Source organism: Microtus oregoni, unplaced genomic scaffold (assembly GCF_018167655.1).
Source record: "Microtus oregoni isolate MIOR12 unplaced genomic scaffold, Mior012 000003F_ref0000135, whole genome shotgun sequence".
NCBI classification, from domain to species: domain Eukaryota; kingdom Metazoa; phylum Chordata; class Mammalia; order Rodentia; family Cricetidae; genus Microtus; species Microtus oregoni.
In genome coordinates, this window is record NW_024543062.1 from 40,238,827 (window position 1) to 40,255,943 (window position 17,117).

The window sequence follows — 17,117 nt, forward strand, 5'->3', positions numbered from 1 at the left end:
TGTATTAATAGGCGAATGCAGAGACAGCCTTGTGATTGCCTATGACTGGGCACGATTTAAGAGAAAATGCGGTGGTTGTAACTGCTAATGATTACAGGAGTTCTGTGGCGGTCGACAAACTGATTGTGGCGATAGTTAGACACTCTCTATACTAAAACCACTTTAAATCGGTGAATCGTATGTTCTGGTACGCGAATTAAATCTCCGCCACCACGGCTTGTTTTTGATTGTATCTGCCTTGGTAACAAGGTGAACACTGTCCTCATTGAAATACAGTCAGCACAACCCCAAGTCAAGGCGCACAGCGAAAGTAAACCCTGACCGTTTTCTCAGTGCTCCAGGAATTTACGAACTGGAACCTCGGATTTCAGAGTGGAATCGCGGGACTTTGGCACGAAACAAGATCCGGAGATCCGAAAACCGCCGCTTGCAAACCTCCCACGACGTTGGCGGGAGGGCCCACGGTACCCACACGGAGCCTGCGCAGCCGAGTCCGGACGCTGGGGGGCGCGGACCCAGAAGCCAGTCCGACGGCGGAGGCCGCCCCACCCCGCCCCGGCTCCTCCTCTTCCCCTCGCCGCCGTCCCGCCCTCGCCCGCAAACCCAAACACTCCGGGTGCTAGTGCGCGTGATCTGCCTGTGGTCGTTTGGCCGAGAGATGCTGCTGCTGGCGGCCGCCGGCCTCGTGGCCTTCGTGCTGCTCCTCTACATGGTGTCGCCGCTCATCAGCCCCAAGCCCCTCGCGCTGCCCGGTGCGCACGTAGTGGTGAGTGGCCTCCTGTTGCTCTTGCTCGGGGCTGCTTGGCGAACTTGGGCCACCGAGGCCACGGTCCTTGGAAGGGGTAGTCGAGTGGGAAGCCTCACCTGCCGCCGCCACCCCGGCACTGCCCTGCCCTTCCTGGCCTCAGGAACCCGCCCACGGCGGCGCCTGGCTCCTCCCTGGGCTGCAGAGCAGTGCCACGGAGAAGGTGCCCGCCGAGTTCCCAGGGCTCCGGGGCTCTGTGCTGCTCGCTCATCAGCGGAACTGTTTGGGTCTTCAGTTCTCCCGACGAGTCAGTCCACAGAGAGACTGAAACTTTGCCAAGGACACAGCGGTCGGTGGCTGGCAGGATGAGGGCGCGAATCCGAGTGGGAGCAGCCACTGCCAGGGAGTCCTAAGGAGCCCGCAGCAAGGAAGGGTCCAGGCCTCTGGGACTGGGCCAGGAAGCTGAGACTGGAGGGTGGCATGTGCAGGTGACCAAGGGCCAGAGGGTTCTAGGAAGTGACACACCTGAGGGTGGCCTGGCAGCTTGGGCCAGCAGGCTTGTCTCTGAGATCAGCCCCGGGAGCCTTGCTGATTGCTGCTCCGATGTAATCCTTTACAGTCTTTCCGGAGTCGGAAGGATGAGCTAACCAGCTTAGTTAGGGCCTTAAGATGGAAGGAGACATACATGAGTAGTTCGGTTTGTTTCTGGCCGGAAGCTCGCACATTCCTAATGTGCAGGCTTAGTTATGCCTCTTCCCCCAAGTTGAGGGCTTCAACCCTGGCCATGTCTTGTATAGACCGCAAAACCTGAGGCACACTGAAGCAAGGAGTTGTGAATAAGAGCAGATAGTTTCTAAACTGGCACCATGCATCCCCTGAGTGCCCATAGATGGCTTATGTGAATGTAGCCAAGTGAGTTCTCACTCCACTGATACGGTGGCTATTTATTTTAGTGTGCTTTATCCCATACACGGGTTTGTGGGTGACAACATGTGTTTCCATTCATTTATCCTTTGTAAAATTATTAGTTTTTCCCGGCTGCTGTTGTGTGTGATGTGGAAGGAGTTATTAAAAAGAGAAAGCCAGACTTTATAATCATGCCAAGTTTTGAAGTTTTACATCCACAAGAGAACTGCCCTCAAAATCATTGCTAAAGAGGTTACATTTAAGGGCCGGGAAAATGGCTCAGTTGGTGCTCCCAGCAGCAGGCGAGCTCATAGTGCCCATAGTGGAAGTATAATCCTTCCTTCTTGCACTATTCCAAATGATACATCTGGTAAAGAGGTTGTAGTTCTTGCAGGTTTTGTGGTTTGTTTTGTTTCTGACACAGGACCTCACGTAGTCCTCGTATCTTGAAACTGCCCATGCAAAGGGTGTCAACCTTAAACTCATGATCACCTGTGAATACTGAGTGCTAGGCTTGTGGGTGAGTGCCACCACATCCAGCTTGTAGATGAGTTTTTAAAACCCCTAACTAGGTTATGTGATATATGTTACATGGAGCTCAGACCCAGGGCCTCATGAATAGGCCTGCAGCTGAGCTACACTCCTACTAAAACCCCTAACTAGGTTATGTGATATATGTTCCATGGAGCTCAGACCCAGGGCCTCATGAGTAGGGCCTGCAGCTGAGCTACACTCTCATGAATAGGGCCTGCAGCTGAGCTACACGCTCATGAACAGGGCCTGCAGCTGAGCTACACTCCTACTATTCCCATCACAGATGTTTTAAGTAGACTTTGCGCAGGTGCTAAGATGGTCTCATGGGTGTTCTTTGTAGGTCACAGGAGGTTCCAGTGGCATCGGAAAGTGCATTGCTATCGAGTGCTTCAAACAAGGAGCATTTATAACTCTGGTTGCACGAAATGAGGTAAGTGGTATAAGGTCCTACTGACTAACTTACTAACACAGTAAGTTCAAGAGACTGTCTTGGTGCTCACACCTGTGCTGAGATGCCTTCCTCCCGATCTAAGGTGTGACTTCGGCACTGTTGCTTCTTTCTTGTATTGAGGCCAAGGACTTCCCTGCTGAAGTTCTCAGCTCAGCAGGGATTTATTACTGCTGTTGACATCCCAGGCACTATCATTCCAGGTAGTCCTGAACTTGAGGGGAGGATGAAGACATTGATAAGAAGCCATCTGGCCCAAGGCAGACAGGTGTGCTGGTGGTGGCAGCTTAGAAGGTGGTATGTAGGTGCTTATCTATCGTTTCTCTCTGTAATTTGCTTATGACATGATAGGCATCTTTGGTGGAGTCCACGTGCCCCAGGTGAGTTTCATCCCTCCAATGTGTATAGCAATGTAGTTTTTCCTGTGTCTAACCAATTCAGGGGGCTACTTTTCTTTTTTTTTTTTTTAAGATTTATTTATTTATTATGTATACAACGTTCTGCCTCCATGTATGCCTGCACGCCAGAAGAGGGTGCCAGATCTCATTACAGATGGTTGTGAGTCACCATGTGGTTGCTGGTAATTGAACTCAGGACCTTTGGAAGAGCAGACAGTGCTCTTTAACCTCTGAGCCATCTCTCCAGCCCTGGGATGGGGGGGGGGCTGTTTTTCTTTATATTGGAGGTCCGTAGTCTTGCCAAAGCAGTGACTGAAACCCTTCTGTTCCTCTTCAGTGGATGGGGCAGGGGCATGGCTGTATGGTCGCTGCTCTGCCTGGCTTGTAGAAGACCTAGACAGTTCTGTTGAACAGGGAAATGAAAGCAGGGGCTTGGCGCCTGGTTGCCTGAATGCTTCCCTGGGGTGTGTGTCAACTCCAGGTAGAACTCAGTGTGAAGTGCAGGCCTGTGACTGTCACTCGGGACGCGCACCAGAAGGAACAGAAGTTCAAGGTCACCTTCATCTAGATAGCTAATTAGAGGCTAGCCTGGCCTACAGGAGACCCTTAAGGGAGAGGGAAGAGAAAGAAAATGAGCTGTGGTGCCTCTGCCTGGGCGATCAGCTGCCTAGGTAGGGGTGCTTAGTTGAAAAGGCCTGGTGGGGAAGGCCGGCCAGACAGGATCTCTGGAGAAAATACATGAAACTAATGACCCAGAATTAAGCTAAAATATCAAGTTTCTTTTTAAAAAGAAGAAAGTGCTTTGCTTAGTTATACACAATTTAGAGACCCCCAACATGAATGGAAACACGGGTGTAGTGCAGTGCCACTTGATGGGTTTTAGTTTTAGCAAGGCTGTGATTTGGCATGAGAACAGCGAAGGAACAGGTGGGAGGCCGGTACCCCAGCTAGCGGGTGGGAGGCCGGGTTCCCATCTAGCAGGAACTCACACGGGGCCATGTTTGACTGAGTACAAGAGCGAGAGCTTTCTGACATGAAGACATTCATTAGTTTTGCATATCATCTCTCCAGGAAGTATGTACTGTCTGTAATCAGTCCCCAGCATTCAATAGGATGTATGATTTTGTCGTGACATTCGTGTTTGTAAACTTTGCTTGTCCCTTGAAGATGCCCCCCTACCCCTTCATGAGACAGTCTCTTGTGTCCCGCTAGCAGATTGTGGCCGTATCCGACTTCTGATTGGCCCACCTCTGTATCCTCTGGTCCTGTGTTTCTCCAGGCTTGGTTTTAGTCTTGCTGGGTATTAATCCCAGGGCTTCCTGCGTGCTGGGACCTTACCCCTTTGTTCTGTTACAGCTCTCAAATTATATTTAAATCTATGAAAAATTAAGGTTCTGTAAGCTCAGGTCTGTTTTTTTAAAAATAACAAAACAAAATGGAGGACTTGGAAAAACTTCACAATGTTCTGAGTAACTCTCTAGGTTTGAGGAGTATTTTTGAAAGTACCCAGACATGTATTATCCAGACCTTTAAAAGAGTAATGGCTTCTTACTCTGTTCTTAAGGAGAGGAGGAAAATACTGATTTACCGTACATAAGCCGTCACACACCTTTAACTTCCAGAACATCGTGTTGCTGTGTCTCTGCTCTCTGTGTCCCTGCCAATTGCTGTTAGCAGCCATGAACCGACCATCGACATGAGTACTGTTAATTCGGATCTGACTTCATTTACTTTTCTTTCATCTCAGGTTGTGACTATCCATAGCGTCACATATTTTTCCTTTCTTTCTTAAGCCCATTGCTAGCTACTCTGGGTTATAGTATCTGTTCCAACAGTTACCTTTTCTTTCCTAAAAAGCAAATGCAGGCAGCATAATTTTTTCTGTATTGCTTTTAGGACAAGCTGCTGCAGGCGAAGAAAGAAATTGAAAAGCACTCTATTAATGATAAACAGGTAAGGTGAGCCTTAGGATTCATTTTCTATCCTGATTGACAGTTGTCTAAAGGGGAGAAAGGGTACTTCTTTTGCAAGTAGATCACTGGAGGCTTTTTTGACTTTCCCAGTTAAAATACATTTTAGGCTGCCTTTTAAAGAGGTAAAATTATTTACAATGGCTAGGATTTGGCTTCGTACAGAAACCAAATGATTAAAAAACAAACAAACAAAAATAGCTTGAACAACTGCTTAGGTGGACATATGAAAAAATGAGTTGTGCAATTTGGGGTGCCAAAATGATATGCACTGCATGTATATCTTTATGTGTAGCTCAGTGACGGGCTAACTACTGCACAGCCATCATCTGGTTTAAAGAAGGGGGATACAAAGGAGTTTCTGACCCCTTCTCCCCCAGCCTTGTGCCCAGTTCCAGCCAGCCTCTTCTTCTTAGAGACCACTTCAAACTCGGCTTTGATGTTGTTCACTCTTTGCTTTTCTTTAAAATTTTGTCATCTGTGGTAGTGTGTGTGTCCCCAGATAGTGTTTAAGGGTCTTTCTGTGAGCCTGGAGCACATGAATTCATTAGACTGGCTGGCCAGCAGGCTTGGTTGTTTCTACAGCCCCAGCACTGAGACTCCGTGGGGGCTGAGGATCCAGGACTCAAGACCTTACTCTTGCATAACTAGCATCTTGACAACTAGCCATCTCAACCCCTAAATAGTAAACATATATATGTAGTTATATTTTTATATATTTATATTTTAAAGTTTTTTATCTTTTAGACCTTTGGCATTGTTCTTGTTTTCTTATCTTGCTTTCATGAGACTATTCACACAGTGTGCAGTTGCAATGTTTAAGATACACGTTTCCTGAGTTTTTATACAGAGTTGTGCAACCATACCCACAATCAGTTTTGGAATGTTCCCAGCACTGAAGTCTCCATTCCACTGTTAGCAGTCACTCCCTATTCCTGCCCTACTCCTACTAGGCAAGTGCCAATAAACTTTATAGTTTAATAGATTGATATGATATTGTAACATTTTTATGCAGTGTTACGCAACTTTATTTCTTCATTCTATATTATTTTTAAAATTCATCTGTGCTGCTGGATAAAATAGCTCATGTGTTATCTTTTTTAGAGATGGCTCTTTCTTTGGCTATGCTGTCCAGGCTAGTCTCAAATCCCAAGGCTCAAATGATTCTCCAATCTCTGCCTCCTAACTGTATATAATGATAGGCATGCATCATTATACCCACCTTCACTAGAATGTATTGTTATTGTCATATAACATGTAATTGTATGCACAAACCACTTTTACTTATCTGTTTGTAATAGGTGACTAAGATGCTTCCACATTTTCATGTTTGTTGCTGTCAGGCAGCTTTTCAGTGTGGTCTCCTTGTGCACATGCTCAAAAATGACTATTGCTTTGGAGTGTGTAACAAGGCAAAAAAGCAAAGTTGCTCATCTCTTAATGACTGGGAAATGGGGGAGGTAGTCCTCAGTATCCTCTCTACCCTTAAAGGGCACACCTCAGTGGTCTAAATTCTTTGTGTTAGGGCCTGCCTTTTAAAAGTTCTGCCAGCTGCCAATAACAACACAGACCAAGCACCAGGGATTCAAATTTAATACCAGACTTCCCAAATGCCTGCCTGTTTGCTGTGGCACCCATCATCTCTCTTGCCACAGCCCCATACCAGCATATTATTTCGTAGATGTGTTTTTCCATTAATGGCACTGACAGGAGATTTCAGACACTGAGATTTTATGTCCAGATTTGACCTTCATTATTGGAAAGAGTTGGTTTTATTTTAAAAAATATCTTTTACAAACAGTTTTGATAGACCAAGCGTGTGGTGTACCCTTACAGCCTTGTAATCTCAATATTTGAAAGGCTGAAACAGGAGGATCGCTGTGAGGATCAAGCTATGGTGGGCTATATGCTAAGTTTAAGACTAGCTCACACTATGCAGCCAGACCCTGTTGACAGAGGTTTCTGTCCTGCCTGGTCCTGCAGCCATACAGTACTAAAGAAATGCACAGAGGTCTACATTAATTATAAACAGGTTGGCCTATTAGCTCAGGCTTCTCATGAACTCTTACATCTTAAAGTAACGCATAATTATTGTCTGTGTTAGCCACGTGGCTGGTACCTTTTATCAATGAGGCATCATCATCTTGCTTCCTCTGCATCTAGATGACAACTGCAGACTGAGCCTTTCCTTTTCCCAGAATTCTCCTGTCCTATACTTCCTGCCTGGCTACGGGCCACTTAGCATTTTATTAAACCAATACAAGTGACAGATCTTTGCAGGGTACAAGACCATTATCCCACAGCACTCCCCCCACCCCACACTTTTTTTCAAAACAAGAACTCTGAATCTAATCTACTTTGCTTAGCTTTCTCCCTGATCATTCTCTCTCTCTCTCTCTCTCTCTCTCTCTGTTTTTTTTTTTTTTTCTCAAGACAAGGTTTCTTTGTAGCTTTGGTGGCTGTCCTGGAAATAGCTCTTGTAGACCAGGCTGGCCTCGAACTCACAGAGATCTGCCTGCCTCTGCCTCCCAAGTGCTGGGATTAAAGGTGTGCATCACCACTGCCTGGCTTCTGATCATTCTCTATAACAACTTGTAATCAACACTGTAAACAAAGATAAACATCCATAATCCATTTTTTGGGAATGTGGGCATAGTTTTCTAGGCTACTTCCTGATGATTGGAGGTACTGATAATTTTATGGGGACCTAAAGAAAATTTAGGATTATAGTCAAGTCCTGACTAGAATTTTCTGTGATGCTTGATTATCTCAGCCAGCAATCTTGAGGGTGTTCTGGATGTAGAACTCAGAGGACGCTCCAACAGAAGTCCCCTGAAACGTTGGATCATCTGGACCATCTGCTTCTATTGGAGATTTCTCAGGGGGTCTTCCGTGATCAAACCTGATTTTTATTAACCCAGAATGAATCCACAGCCTCTCATTTCCTGTGAAAACAAAAGCAAAAATATCTTCTCCAAATTAACATATCTTTTGACTTAAATTCTGAAGTCAAGACAGTTTCAAAATATATGTGTTGGATTAATCCAGCAGCATTTATAATCAGATGTCTTTTAGCAGCTGTTGCTCCTTCCTCAGCCATTAAACAATTCAAAGACAACACAATAACATAACAGTATCCAGACTCTCTATGTATTTTCCATCTTTATGTGGCTTTATTTATTTATTTATTTATTTTTTTTATTTTTCGAGACAGGGTTTCTCCATAGCTTTTGGTTCCTGTCCTGGAACCAGCTCTTGTAGACCAGGCTGGCCTCGAACTCCCAGAGATCCGCCTGCCTCTGCCTCCCGAGTGCTGGGATTAAAGGCGTGCGCCACCACCGCCCGGCTATGTGGCTTTATTTTAAACTCAATTTCTCTTATTTTTACTTTTAATTTTTTTTTTTAAGACAGGGTTGCTCAGTGTATCTTTGGTTGTCCTAGAACTCACTCTGTAGATCAGGCTATCCTTGAATTCATAGAGATGCTTGCCTCTGCCTCCCAAGTGCTTGGATTAAAGATGCGAGCCACCTGCTGGAACTTTGCTGGTAGGCCATGACCGTGTGGTGATACACAGATTAATGGAGATGGGTTAGTTTAGGATATAAGAGCTAGTTAGAAATACACTTAAGCTTATTGGCCAAACAGTATTGCAAACAATATGGTTTTTGTGTGATTATTTCAGTTCCAGGCAGCTGGGAATGAACAAGCAGCCTTCGCCAACAAATTGGCATACCAATGTGGTCTGAAATACGTAAGGCTGATGCCCACCACCTACTTCAGGTCTAGATGCTTGTGTGCTTATAGGGGTTGGGGAGAAAGTAACTGATACCACTCTGCCTACATTGGTGCCATGGTTCCTTATGAGAGTTGCAGTAAAAACTGTGTGGCATCTTTAAAAACTACAGCTTCCTGGTTCGCCAGAACAAACGGCTTTGGCTCTTTTAGGAGGTCCAGCTACAGAGCATTTTAATGGGGTTTGTGAGTAGAGTGCTACAATTTGCTTAATGGTAACAGAGACCCACTGTGTGCTTGAAAATGGGGCAATGTTCATGGCTCTCAGAGACAGGGAACATGCCACTGCCATGTTGGAGTGGGTGGAGCCAAAAGTCCAAGCGGCTTTAGTCCTAACCATGCTGCTTTGCACTTTAAGAAGTGGTCCTAATCAGAAAAGGATTGCAGACACACAATAAAGACAAATCTAGATGGAAAAGACCTCTAAATAGGTCAAAGAGTTGGATAAATGTACCTAGGCTTGAGAGAGAGGAAAAAGAGACTAGACAGTTATAAAAGAGTACAAACAGCCATAGGTTAAAGGAGTAAAGATAATAAAATAAATATTAAGCTTTTAAAAAAAGTAATAAGAGTAAGAAAAATAAGCCACCTAAAATGGAATATGTGCAAAGAGTCTGGGTTATGTATATTATTGTGCTTTCTTTGAATTTTTTGACTGGGAAGGAGCTAAGTACAGAGAGACATTTCATTGTATGGACTGCTAAGGTAAACCAACATACATACTTTAGATGTATCTTGATTTCAAAATTTGAGTCCAAGGATTTGTTGTTTTGGAAAAGAGGTTCTTCTTTTGTTTCCACAGAAGATGAGAACCTATGGATTTCCTCCAGGCTAATGTGGTGTGATGGACCAAGACCCCCCCGAAAGGTCACTGTGAACACCCCCCAAAATTACTTTGCCCAACATAAAGCAGGAAGCAGTTTGGAGAGAACTATGCCCAAATTCCCCAAATATTGCTTATAAGTGTTCGTTTACATTTAAAGGGGAGATATGCTATAAAGGTTTTTATTGGTATGAATCTTGGTCTTTTGATACAAATTTTAGGTCAATTTTTGGATGTTTATTTCTGTTCTTGATTAAGGTATTTTGTTTGTGCAGCTCATTTAAAAATACAATGTATAGTTAAGAAATATAGGTTAATAGATAATCTATAATAGTCAAACTTATAGTCATGTTAGGTTTTCTAGCTATATAGAGATCTATTTCAGATAGATAGGTATTCTTCAGATATTTCAGAGACCTTCAGAATATGGCATTTAAAATGTTTTAAGAGCTTAGGACTTTTCATAACAATGAGACATGTCTGCTCCTGGCAATACCAATAACTTCAAGAGGAAGATGGGCATTGAAGAGGCTCTTTATAGATGGAGTAGGTTATCCATTTGGACAAGAAACTGCTCTTGCCTGGACTGCTTGATGTTATTTTTTATGAACTGGACATGCAGGGCCCACAGAAAAATGACTGCTGAACTTGCCTAAAGGTGAGATGGTCAGGGTTGCTGCTTCATGAAAGATTCTGCAAGACATTCTGCAGAACACAGAAGAAAGTGACTGACAAACTGCCAATATAGGTAGAACTGTCTTTGAAATTTCCTGTTTTATGAAAAAGTCTGGGATATTATGGGCCTGTAGGCTGAAGATGGATGCTCCAATGATACAGAAGAACTTTGGGTGACTGTCCAGGCATCAAGATGTCTCTGTCGATTGTAGAGTTTTGGAAGTTGATTACAATGTATTATATCCTTCTAGAGTCTTTGATGGAGTTGAAGAATAGACAGTTCTAGTTTTCCTTAGTTATGATAAAAGATAAAGTAGATATAAATATTGTAACTGTAATTCTTGCTTGATACTTGTTTTGTTATATGTAATCTTGCTATGTTAAAGTTAAAAATCTTCCTTTTAATTTAGACAGAAAGAGGACGTGATATATGTTGTGAATATGTTTTATTGCCATTGGTTAATAAAGAAGCTGCTTTCAACTAATGGCTTAACAGAATTTAGCCAGGTTGGAAGAGATATATAGGCAGAGAGTAGGCAGAGTCAGGGAGAAGCCACGTAGCCGCCAGAGGAGAAAGACATGAGCTGTTAGCTGGAACCTTGCCTGTAGGCCACAAACATCATGGTAAAATATAAAATAATGGAAATAGGTTAATTTCAGATGTAAGAGCTAGCCAATAAGAAGCTAGAGCTAATAGGCCAAGCACTGATTTAATTAATACAGTTTCTATGTGATTATTTTGGGTCGAGAAACAGGGAACAAACAAGCAGCCTCTGCCAATAAGTCCCTGTCTCAAAAAACACAAGTTTTGACACCTCTGTATCCAATATTATTTTTTACACTTATTGTGTGTGAAAGGAAGAGAGGGGGAGAGAGAGAGAGAGAGAGAGAGAGAGAGAGAGAGAGAGAGACAGACAGACACGGGGGGGGGGCGGAATAACTCGAAGGTGTCAGTTCTCCCTTTCCACCATGTGGGTCCCAGGAATAGGACTCGAGTCATCAAATTTGGTGGCGAGCAACCTTACTGATAAGCCTCCTGGCAGGCCCTGAACCCTTCCCTCTTTTTCCTTTTTTTTTTTTTTTTTTAACAGGTGGTTCTTTGTATCTCAGTCGATGTGTCTCAAGACTATAACCAAGTGGAGAATGTCATAAAACAGGTAAGAGGCTATTCAGGTGATTCCAGTTCAGTCCTTGACTTCTGAGTACTTCCTACATTTTGGTGACTTGGAGCTAGCAACTCTTTTTGCAGGTTCAGTGGTTCAGTGGATTTTATTTATTGACCTTGTTTTTCTACACAGTGACTCTTCCATTCTGTCATGTAATGTTTGAAACAGTATGTAATGTTCTGGACTGTTCTTCCAGGCACAAGAGAAGCTGGGTCCTGTGGACATGTTGGTTAACTGTGCAGGAACATCTCTGTCAGGAAAGTTTGAAGAGCTTGAAGTTAGTAGTTTTGAGGTAAGTGGCAGGTATTTGTTTACCTGGAGTCAAGATGATGTAGCTTCTGTTTTAAAATAGGCCCACCAAGAATCTCAACTACTAATTTACTTTAGTACCGAAGAAATGGACATTAGATTTGAAACCTAAGTACAAAACATTTTGTGGTTGGCAATCCATCAGTCTTGTTTTTAGTGTTCTCTAAGCTTCCATTAGGGTAATGGGGCTTGAAATCTTGACTCTGTTAAGTTAAATTACTCTCCTTTCTTAAAGAGAATGAGACTGTTAGACCAGCAGTAAGGCTATCTTTTCATGGGCTCTAGGAAGTACCGTGCACTCACAGATGCACTCAAGACTTGCAGGACAATCAGAGGGTAGCAATAAGCAAAACGGTAGGACCTGCATTTCTGAGGTACCATTATCAGCTTGGCATACAGGAGAGTTGTTTATACTTATGTACGTTCATCTGGGAACAATGACGGTGAGATTTGAAAGATGACATCATCAGCTATGTAAATAATCAATTTGGGAAAATCATTGTTGTAGTCTAAATATGAAATAGTAAAGCAAAAGACTTGGGGATACCCAGAAAAAGAGGAATGAGTGTGTGGATATGTATATATCTGTGTGTTTATCTGATTTGTGTGTGCGTGTGTGCGCACATGTGCATAAGATGATGCCGTAAGAATATTCAGACTCTACTGCGAACAGGGATTAAAAACTGGATGGAGGAATAAATAGTTACTAAATTGAGTGCTGAGACACCAGGAAGTAAGGTTGTGTGTGTGTGTGTGTGTGTGTGTGTGTGTGTGTGTGTGTGTGTGTGGAGCAGGGGGGATGGGCGTGTTTACATTTATGTCTCAGATAGCCATGCTAGTGAAATCACATGGGTGTTTTATGAAGCTTTGAATGGAAATAGAAGCAACTGAGTGTGCAAATCTAAGTTGAGTATTTGATGTTGTCACTGAAGAGACACAGCTCATGACTGGGGTGATTCAGTTGGTCCCATGTGGCTCCTTTGGGTGACATTTCTGATACTCCACCTGCTTCATTCTGGCCTTCACTCTGATGCCTTTTTCCTCTGCAATTTTGTCTGTAATCTTTCCCTGTAATAAATCCTCTATTGCTGTATGCTGAGGACTTTGAGACTTCAGTGAATGACCAAATCTGGCTTGGTCTCAAGGACCCCTATACCCTTCTCTTTATTCTTTTTTTAATGGTTTCCTTCTGAGTTTCCTGGAGGTGTATCTTATCTTTACCTGTGCTGTGAATGTTGGATCATCTTTTGTTCTACCAGAATCACTCCTTCATGTATGTGTTTGTTTCTTTGGAGAGGCTGGTGTTGTGTTTTGTGTTGAAGGCTTCCCTGGGTGTCTGTTGACCCTTGCCTGTGTTTTCATATTGTACTGGATGGAGAGTTCTGTGTCCATGGGTGGAGCCCTCTGTAGGGTGATGGTTTGTCCATGTCTTAGGGGTGCTTGGAGTCTGATGTGGGATGTCCTTGTGTATATTTGTTGTTTTTATTGGTTGATAAATAAAGCTGTTTTGGCCAATGACTTAGCAGGGTAAAACCAGGTGTGAAATCCAAACAGAGATAGAGAGAGTAGGTGGAGTCAAGGAGATGCCATGTAGCTGCCAAAGGAGAAAGATGCCAGAACCTTACCAATAAGCCACAGCCTCATGACTATACACAGATTAATAGATATGGGTTAATATAAGATATAAGAGCTAGCTAGAAATATGCCTCTTGGCCAAAGTGTTGTAATTAATAAAGTTTTTCTGTGATTATTTGGGTCTGGGCAGCCGAGAAATGAAAGTACAGTCTCTGTTTACCCACTGCTTGATCAAGGAAGACCCCCTGAAAAATCTCCAATGGAAACAGATGGTCCAGATGATCCAGCATTTCAGTGCACCTCTGTTACAGTTTCCTCTGAGTTCTACATCCAGAACAGCCTCAAGACTGCTGGCTGAGATCAACCAGGCTCACAGAATACTCCAGTTAGGACTTGACCATAATCCTAAATTTTCTTTAGGTCCCCATAAAATTATCAGCACACCCAGTCATCAGGAAGTAGCCTAAAAATCTATGTCAGCATTCCCAAAAAATGGATTATGGATGCTTGTCTTTGTTTAGAGTGTTAGTTACAAGTTGTTATAATGGTCAGGAAGAAAGCTAAACAAAGGAGATTAGAGTCAGAGTTCTTGTTTTGAAAGGAAAAAAGGGGAAGTGCTATGGGATAATGCATTTGTGCCCTGTGAAAATTTGTCACTCATACTGGTTTAATAAAACACTGATTTGCCAGTATCCAGGCAGGAAGTATAGATGGGACGATCAGACCAGGAGAATTCTGGGAAGAAGAAAGGTTTAGTCTGCAGTTGTCACCCAGACACAGAGGAAGCAAGATGAAAATAATGCACTGAGAAAAGGTACCAAGCCATATGGCTAAACATAGATAAGAATTATGGGTTAATTTAGGTTGTAAGAGCTAGTTCATAATAAGTCTGAGCTAATAGGCCAAACAGTTTATAATTAATTTAACCCTCTGTGTGTTTCTTTGGGACTGAAAGGCTATGGGACAAGGCGGGAAAGAAACTTCTATCTACAGGGGTCAGTATCTGTAGGTCTTTCTCTCTAATTTATCCAAAGCCCCAGAGAAGTGACGTAGGCCTGGGAAAAAACTGCATGCCCCACTGTTAGAATGGAGTCTGCATTCAGTGTCTACAGAGATGTTCTAGGCACATTGAAGTCTAACTCACTTAATGTATGTCAGTCCTTTCTAGAAAGTTTGTCTTCTGCCAGCAGGATACCACTAAAATTTAACTGTTTTTTTGTTGTTATGTCAGTTTTCAAAAAGTGAACTGAAACCCTGATAAATCACTGAGGTATGTTTGTTTAAGACACCATGTCACTGTGCACACCAGGCTGGCCTCTTGCACTTCTGCCTCAGCTTCCTAAACGCTGTTAGCATGGCTCTTTGTCAACTGTCGCCTGGCAAATTTGGCTATTTGAGAGTCAACAATTTGAAGGCGTTTATCATATTGTGATGTTGTTTAGCCATCTAATGCCAAGACATTTTTGTCTCCCCAAAGGATACCCTGCACTGTAGTCAGTATTTCTCATTGCCCCAGATCCTGGCTACTGCTAACCTGTGTGTGTCTTGCTGACTAGTAGAAAATGTGATGTATCCCTCTGGCGTCTGGCTTCCTTCACATAGCATAACGTTCTCAAGGTCCCTTCATGCTGTAGTATATATCAGTGCGTCATTCGATTTTATGGGTTGGTAATGGTCCCATTGTGTGGCATACTGCAATGTACTTGCTTGTTTATCATCAGTGAAAATTTGGAATCTTTTTACCTGGCCTAGCTCCATCCCAGAAGCCTTTGGGGTTTGTGTTGTACAATCTTGCGTTTTTAGTTTCTCTGTTCAACATCTAGTGTCTAGTCTTGCCACTTGTCATTCTGATCTCCAGATTTCAAGATGCCATTGCTTTTCCTTTCATTTTTTTTTTTTGTTCTCTTAAAAAGGTGGGGGTTGAGCTGTTAGCTGGGCCTAATGGCTCTTACCTATAAGCCCAGCTCTTGGGAAGCTGAAACAGGATAATAATCATGACTTTGAGGCCAGCCTGGGCTATGAAGTAAGTTTCAGGACAGTCTAAGCTACAGTGTAAGACCCTGTCTTCAAAACAGACAGACAAATTAGCATACTGTTTACTGCTGTTTTAGTGGGTTCTCTAGAAAGAGCGGAGGTGAGCTCATGCTCTTATTCTTTCTCAGGTAGCTTTTGGGGCGTGGGGCTGCAGGAATGGCTCGGTGGTTAGTGTGCCTGCTGATCTTGCAGAGGACTCAGGTTCCGTTCTCAACACCACCCGATAGTTCACATCTGCAACTCCAGTGCCAAAGAATCCAGTGCCCACCAGGCACACACATATATGTACACAAAACACCATATATATAACTTTTAAGATGAAAACAATGCTGTGATAATAAAGCATATTCTGGAAACAAGCAGAAATCCTAATTTCTGAACACAGTAAATATTTTCTCTTTTTCTTGGCATTTGCAAAATAAAATAGTGGGAATTATGGTCTACATAGCTCCTGCCTTATACTTTTTAAAAATTATTTATTTATTTTATTTTATTTTACATTCCAACCACAGTTTTCCCTCTCACACCTCCACCTCCCACCCCGTTCTCCCCACTTCGCCCTTAAATTACCCCCGATGCACTTCTGCCGAAGGGTAAGGCCTCCAATAGGGAGTAGCAAAGCCTGACACATTAAGTTGAGGCAGGACCAAGTCGCTCTCCCTGCATCAAGGTTGAGCAAGGTATCCCATCATAGGAATGGGTTCCAAAAAGCCAGCTCAGGGGTACATGCACCAGGGATAGAACCTGGTCCCACTGCCAGGGGTCCCTCAGACCAAGGTACACAACTGTCTCCCACAGGCAGAGGGTCCACAGCTGTTGGTCTAGAGTTCGTGAGTTCCCATGAGTTTGGTTTATCTGTCTCTGTAGATTTCCCTGTCATGATCTTGACCCACCCACCTTGCTCATACATTCTCTCCTTCCTCTCTTCAACTGGAATCCTGGAATTTGACCTGGTCCTTGGCTGTGGATCAGTGCATCTGCTTCTATCAGTTACTGAATGAAATTTGCTCTATTATGACAATTAGGGTAGTCACTAATCTGATGACAGGGGAAGACCAGTTCAGGCTCCCTCTCCACTATTGCTAGGAGTCTTAGCTGGGGTCATCCTTGTGGATTTCTGGGAATTTCCCTAGCATTGGGTTTCTCCCTAACCCCATAATGGCTCCCTCTATCAAGATGTGATGGAGGAAGGTCATTGGTTAAAAAATAAAGAAACTGCTTGGCTGGCCCTCATAGGTTAAAACATAGGTGGGAGGAGTAGACAGAACGGAATGCTGGGAGGAAGAGGAAGTGAGCTAAGAGATGCCATGCTCTCCTTGCCCGGCCAGACGCACGCGATGAAGCTCTGACCCAGGATGGATGTAGGCTAGAATCTCCCTGGTAAATTACCTCGTGGGCTACACAGATTATAAGAAATGGGCTAGTCCAGGTGCAAGAGTTAGCCGAGAAGAGGCTAGATAGAAATGGGCCAAGCAGTGTTTAAATGAATACAGTTTGTGTATTGTTATTTCGGGCATAAGCTAGCAGGTGGCTGGGGTGCTGGGTTCGCAGCCCTGCCGCTCCTATTACTACAAAGATGTCTCTTTCATTATTCTTCCACTCTGTCCCTCACCCAAGTCAACCATCCCCTTCCCTCATGTTCTCATTCCCCCATCCCCTCCCCTGTACTGACCCCCACCCTTAGTTTACCCAGGAGATCTCATCTAATTCCCCTTCACAGGGCAATCATATAACCCTCTTAG

The 17,117-nt window shown here is 43.7% G+C and overlaps 1 protein-coding gene across 2 annotated transcripts in view; it reads left to right on the forward strand.

Moving 5' to 3' along the window:
• The first annotated feature begins 387 nt into the window (after positions 1 to 387).
• Kdsr (3-ketodihydrosphingosine reductase) overlaps positions 388 to 17,117 on the forward strand; it is a 49,868-nt gene continuing 33,138 nt past the window's right edge. Inside the window, exons 1-5 of one of the 2 annotated variants that reach the window (XM_041648694.1) lie at positions 388 to 766; positions 2,526 to 2,615; positions 4,928 to 4,984; positions 11,383 to 11,448; positions 11,654 to 11,749. In XM_041648694.1, coding sequence (XP_041504628.1) covers positions 659 to 766; positions 2,526 to 2,615; positions 4,928 to 4,984; positions 11,383 to 11,448; positions 11,654 to 11,749 — 417 coding nt within the window. In that variant the 5' untranslated portion in view covers positions 388 to 658. The remainder of the gene's footprint in view (positions 767 to 2,525; positions 2,616 to 4,927; positions 4,985 to 11,382; positions 11,449 to 11,653; positions 11,750 to 17,117) is intronic. The other variant, XM_041648693.1, reaches the window with a different exon arrangement.